Source organism: Pinus tabuliformis, chromosome 5_1 (genome assembly GCF_031772625.1).
Source record: "Pinus tabuliformis cultivar Carrire ecotype Pingquan chromosome 5_1, CPIR1, whole genome shotgun sequence".
NCBI lineage: Eukaryota > Viridiplantae > Streptophyta > Pinopsida > Pinales > Pinaceae > Pinus > Pinus tabuliformis.
In genome coordinates, this window is record NC_142305.1 from 495,787,173 (window position 1) to 495,792,781 (window position 5,609).

General features: G+C 36.2%; 1 protein-coding gene across 1 annotated transcript; it reads right to left on the reverse strand.

The window, feature by feature from the left end:
- Nucleotides 1–2,115: 2,115 nt before the first annotated feature.
- On the reverse strand, nucleotides 2,116–2,940 carry LOC149165662 (BTB/POZ domain-containing protein At1g63850-like). Its single transcript, XM_089429900.1, has one exon. The coding sequence runs from the start codon at nucleotides 2,938–2,940 to the stop codon at nucleotides 2,116–2,118; it is 825 nt and encodes a 274-aa protein (XP_089286026.1).
- Nucleotides 2,941–5,609: the final 2,669 nt, after the last annotated feature.

Genomic DNA, 5,609 nt, shown 5'->3' on the forward strand with positions numbered 1-5,609 from the left:
TTAGATGGCAAGAGGTGCCACAGGGTAGATTGAGGGAGGATTGTCTCAATCAGGCAAATGAGGACCGAACGATATATCAGAACAGAGAGTGCCAACCGTTGCAGAGACTGGGTTTAGTTGTTACACATTCAATATGAAATGGTTTTTCAGATATGATTTCACAATTGGGATGTAGGGCTTTGCTAGCTTTCTCAGCCCAGGACTGCTCAATCACAGGGTTCTTGGATGGAAGTGGTTCGAAAGCTTGCGGTTTTCGGGTGCAAGGATGGTGAGAATCAATGGGGGTGAGGTGGGCTCCGACTAGAGTCTCGGCTTCCTTAGCAGACTCGAAATTTTCCTCATTATAACCATCAGTGTCAATATCGCCCTCGAGGTGGTTTACGGTATATCGCACGCCCTTAAGGACGAAAGTGGTTTCTCTGATTTGAGCCCGATTCCACTCACCATGCAACCCGTGGCTATGGTAAGAGAGAGAATACCACCCTCATCGGGCAGGTATTCTCCAGGCTTCTTGTTCATGCGATATGGTCATCAACCGTTGGATCCGCCGAGGAGAATCAACAGCCCAGAAGTAGTGTGCAAGTTGGTGGGTCCGGGTCTTGAAGCGGGTCTAGCTTTGCGGTGGGCCACTAGGTGGTTGGGTGGGCCACTCACGCATAGTTCATTTCCTCTTTGCGGAACTAAAATCTGTTTAGCTGGGGATTCATTTCCATTTCGGGTCCGGTTATAGTTCAACCCGGAGAGGTTTTCTTTTGCTCCGTTGTAATGGTTTTAAGGTCTAATTGTCGAGTCTAACCTTTTGTTAGGGATAGGGACCTTAGGCTAAAAAGTTTGGCCTGTGGCTAGTTGTATTATATGTAAATAACTCCTTTTGGTTATTTTGAATAGAAAGCACTACTCTTACATTAGCAATATCTATATATATATAATTTTCTTTAATAATAATAAATATCTAAAAAAAACCAAAACCTACTTAATAATTTTAAAATTTTAAAAAATCTCCATAAATTAATATAACCTAAAATTTAAAAAGTTAATTCCACTCCATAAAAACTGATTTTAAATCTTTAATTGCTTTCCATATCCGCTCGTAATAAAATCATGCATTAAGTTCGAAAGTTAATTCAACAATAATATCATAACAAACAGAACGTAGAGATTATATATAACATAAATAATCGATGACACGATGAAAAAGAAACGAAAACTTCGAAGTCAAAGTTACTTCATCCAACCAGGGTACATGAAATTCCATTACCATAAAAACTTCTACAGAATCAAGACTGTCTCACTTCCGATTTTACCATTTTCAAAATAGTAGTGCAATACACCTATGATGTGAAAATGGGCAGCCAATCAAATTCTTCCCGTCACATCAAAAAAGTTGTTGCGGCGCTTGATGGTATTTTGCACTTTTCCACCCCACCCCTTGAGTGCCTTTTAGGTATACGAATCCACATACCGGCTTCCATCCATGGTTTCTTTTGCAATGTTGTAAATACTTCTCTGGTTAACTAGTGGGAGGGTTTCAGCTACAACAGCCATGCTTTACGCAAGTCTATCGAAACGCCTATCGTCCTTGAGATTGATAAAAACAACAATCCAATTGGTAAGAAATGAAACGCGAAATGCGTTACTGGTAATTATCTGCCCGTTTCCTAGAGCTTGTAGAATCCGATCAAGTAGACCAACTAAACGTGCATGATATGACGGCTGGGGCGGCTGGCTTTCGCAGCCCCCAGCTGTGTTCGAGTCCTGCGCTGGCATTCCCTGGCCCCCTCGCTTGGCGATTTGTAACGGCTATGCCGTATTCTGCTGGCTTCGGCCATATTCAACTGTCTTTGGTCGTAAATTTTGCTGGCTTGGGCCATATTGATTTTGTAAGCTATTTTGCTGGCTTGGGCCATATTGATTTTGTAAGCTTTGGCCATGCCGTATTCTGCTGGCTTCGGCCATATTCAACTGTCTTTGGTCGTAAATTTTGCTGGCTTGGGCCATATTGATTTTGTAAGCTTTGGCCATATGAGGATTTATTTTGCTGGCTTGGGCCATATTGATTCTGTAAGCTTCGGCCATATGAGGATTTCTCTCTATATAAGCAATACTATATCCCCGTTACCATTGACAATATTGATATAAGGATTTAGGAATTTCAGCATCCTCACAAAACATATTGAGCACCGCTTCAAACAATTTCCGTTCGCATCGCTCAATCACATTGACTATCCAAGAAAGTGCGGAACAAGCTTTAAGGGTTTCAAATTTGGATTTGGCACGGTGGATGTTGGCACTAAACTCTTTCAGAAGTGCAAACCTGCAAGTTTCCGCAATGGATTCATTTGCCTTAAAGTGAGCTATGATATATTCTTCAATATACTCGCCATCATCAAAAGAACCACTCGAGATCGCAGACAACATTTTCTGTAGAGTCTGCTCCAGCATATGTAAACCTGTTAGGTCTGGCTTACATTGGTTAATGCCGAGTCTATCACTTAAATCACCCAAAACATTTATCTCCAGAGAGAGTAAAAGGGCTCTGAGCTTGACTTCTTGTTTAATGCTCCAAGGAACAGCACTCAAATATTTCATACATTCATCCATGCATTGCTGAAACAAAAGTTGGGAAGCAACTGGTAGAATAGCAAGGGCTTCATCCACATTTGAGAAACTCAAGGCTTGTCCTGCATGAGAAGAATACATGAGCTGAATACATTTAATATAAATCTCACAACTGTAACCGCTTGGTACAGTGATTTTAAAAGGCTGGTTCTTCTCCAAGGACCAGCGCTCAGACAACAAAGTATTATAGAATTCAGATTTTCTGAGCACATCGGAATGAACATGAAGAGGATTTCCTTGGTAACCAGTTCCATCTATGTAGATTAACTGTAATTTAACGTCAGCGGTGCTGTGATCTCCAAATTGCAGTTCATCCCCCATTGTTACCTGCAAATCGGAACTTTTCTGAAACCTGGAATGCAAATCGAAATTTTTCAAAAACCCCAAATTCAAGACCTTTTGAAACTTTTGGAAACTGTTTTAAAAAAGTTTAACACTCATCGTTACTGCTTTTTACCAGCCTTTCCTGGCGCTGACGAAACTTTGAATGCAAATCGTACCTTTTCAAAAACCTGGAATTCAAAATCTTTTGAAACTTTTAAGAAATTGTTTTAAAACAGTTGAACACTCATGGTTACTGCTTTAAACCAGCCTTTACTTGCACCTGCCAAACCTGGAATGCAAAGCGAAACCTTTCAAAAATCTGGAATTCAGAAGCTTTTGAAAGTTTGGGAAACTGTTTTAAAACAGGTTAGCACTCACTCGATTTGACTGTTTTTCTGTGATGATCTGCTTTCACTGGTTTTTTTAAGCAGACTTTCCTGTTTTTTGCAATGACCCGCTTTCACTTTTTTCTTTTTCTTTTTTTCGCAAAAGACTTTCCTGTCTTTTTGAATATATGATTTCACTCGCTTTTTGCAGGCTTTTTTACCCAATTTAAAATTAGTGCGTAAGAAAGAAAGAAACATTCTAAACATATCAATGATCTGCTGGCTCTCTAATTTTTAAGGCCTCTCTTTCTTTTCAGTTGTAAACTAGTAAGGAAAAGAGAAACGTTTTAATTAGATAGATGTATGTATGATCAGCACAAAGTAAAGCGTATTCGAATTGCATCAAGCAGGCTTAATCATATCAAGCAGCAGCAGCAACCTTGCGGAGAGGAGAGGAGCGATGGGTAATAAAACAGTAATGGTAACAGCTTGGATTCTAATGTTAATGGTGATAGTTGAAGTTCCAGGGACCACATCTGCTGTAACAGAGGTAGTTGATGAAGTAGGATATTCAGTACGCCTGCTAAAGGCTGCTGTAGCTCCTTTTGCGCCCTCTCCAGGCCATAATGGTCATTCTCCAATACCAAAAGTCTCCGATGAAATCAATGAGTGAAGGGAAATGTAAACACCAATGTCATTACACATTCCTTCGATATATCAACTGTTTTGGAGTAAGTTAGTAATACGATAAGTTAGTAACAGTTTTTACAAATGGATGGCAGATTTCCAAGGGACGAAGGTTGATATAAGGGTTTTTTAATTAATAATAAGTAATTTGACAGAATTGTTTATTCATATGAAGAGAGTTTACGAATTGGGGCGTTTTGTAGTAATTTTCATTTCAGTGTGATTGAATTTCTAGTATTTGAATACTTTTATATCGATGCCATTGATTTATATCTATGAAATTTCAATATACATGATGCCTAGATCGTGATAAAATTCTAATTGGCATATAATTTCTGCACCGTAAGCTTTACTGCATTGAAGGATTCAAACATATGTTCTTTGATGAAGTCTTTTATGATAAATTCGCGCGCAGCTTATAAATTAGTAAGCTTAATCGATAGAATAATATTATGATAATAATACAATTTTAAAATTGTATTCAAATTGATGCATAAGGATTTTCTCATGGTTAATAAATTCTCTGGTTTCATTTTCTACTGCATTTCTTTCCATGGAATTATAAAGTGTTTTAGGATCACTATAGCAATTGAAGGACGTCTTCGTACCGAAAGGATTGATTTCATGAGAGTACAATATTGTTTGGTGCAGCGTAACATCAAAGTAGCTAATAGTAATACAGTTGAGCAATGGGATGGATACAGAATACCATATAATGTGACAACTTAATAGAGTTGATTAATTAATAGTGAAAAATAAATAATTTAAGATAATATTTTTCTATGTTTAATTTGAATTTAATGGTATGTTTTGAAATATTAAAATATTCTTGAATTTATAAATTATTATTATTATTTTTATGTCGGGTTTATATGAGAGTTAGTATTAATAATATATATTTTTTATTAACTTACTCTAAAATGAAATAAGACATTCAATGTGTTCCTTGTAATATAGATATAAACAAAATATCTAAAAAAAAGTAATTGCACAATGATCCAGTCCAAGAAAACAAGGTTTTCCACAAACCAATTAAGCCTTTCAACCTTTTCGGCTTATTTGCTTATATCAAACATTTGTGCAGGGTTTCAACCAATTAACATTTCATTGAGTATGTATTTACAAATCAATGATTTTGGGATCAAATCCCACAAAGCAATTCTATACCTGCTCTTCAAATTCCTTCAAGCTTTTGAAAGTAAAACCAATAAATTATCAATATAATTTTACCATAATTAAAAACAATTAGAAACCCTTTAGCCAGTGTAACATCTCTTCTAGAAAAATTCAACAATTCTATCGGCCTCTCTTTGTACCTTTTGGGACAATTGCTAATATTAATTTTCAGATAAATAAAATTTACAGTACCTGAAATATTTTGGCCTAAAATAATCAGTATCGTTGAGATTAGTTTGACTACGACTCTATAATCTTTATAATCATGATGTATTAATAATGTTATTTCACCATGATATCAAAGATTTTTAGATAATTGTGTGTTGTCATTGAAAATTGGAAGTTTTTTAAATGAAAATTTCACTTTAATACAAAACAGAAGTTAAATATTTACCTAATTTTAAACAATTTAAAAAAACACATAATTATGTAGAAATCTTCAATATCATCACACATTATATAACACATTATAAATTA

Coding starts and splice junctions, on each gene's coding strand:
- LOC149165662 (XM_089429900.1), bottom strand. CDS start 2,940: ATGGGGGATGAACTGCAATTTGGAGATCACAGCACCGCTGACGTTAAA.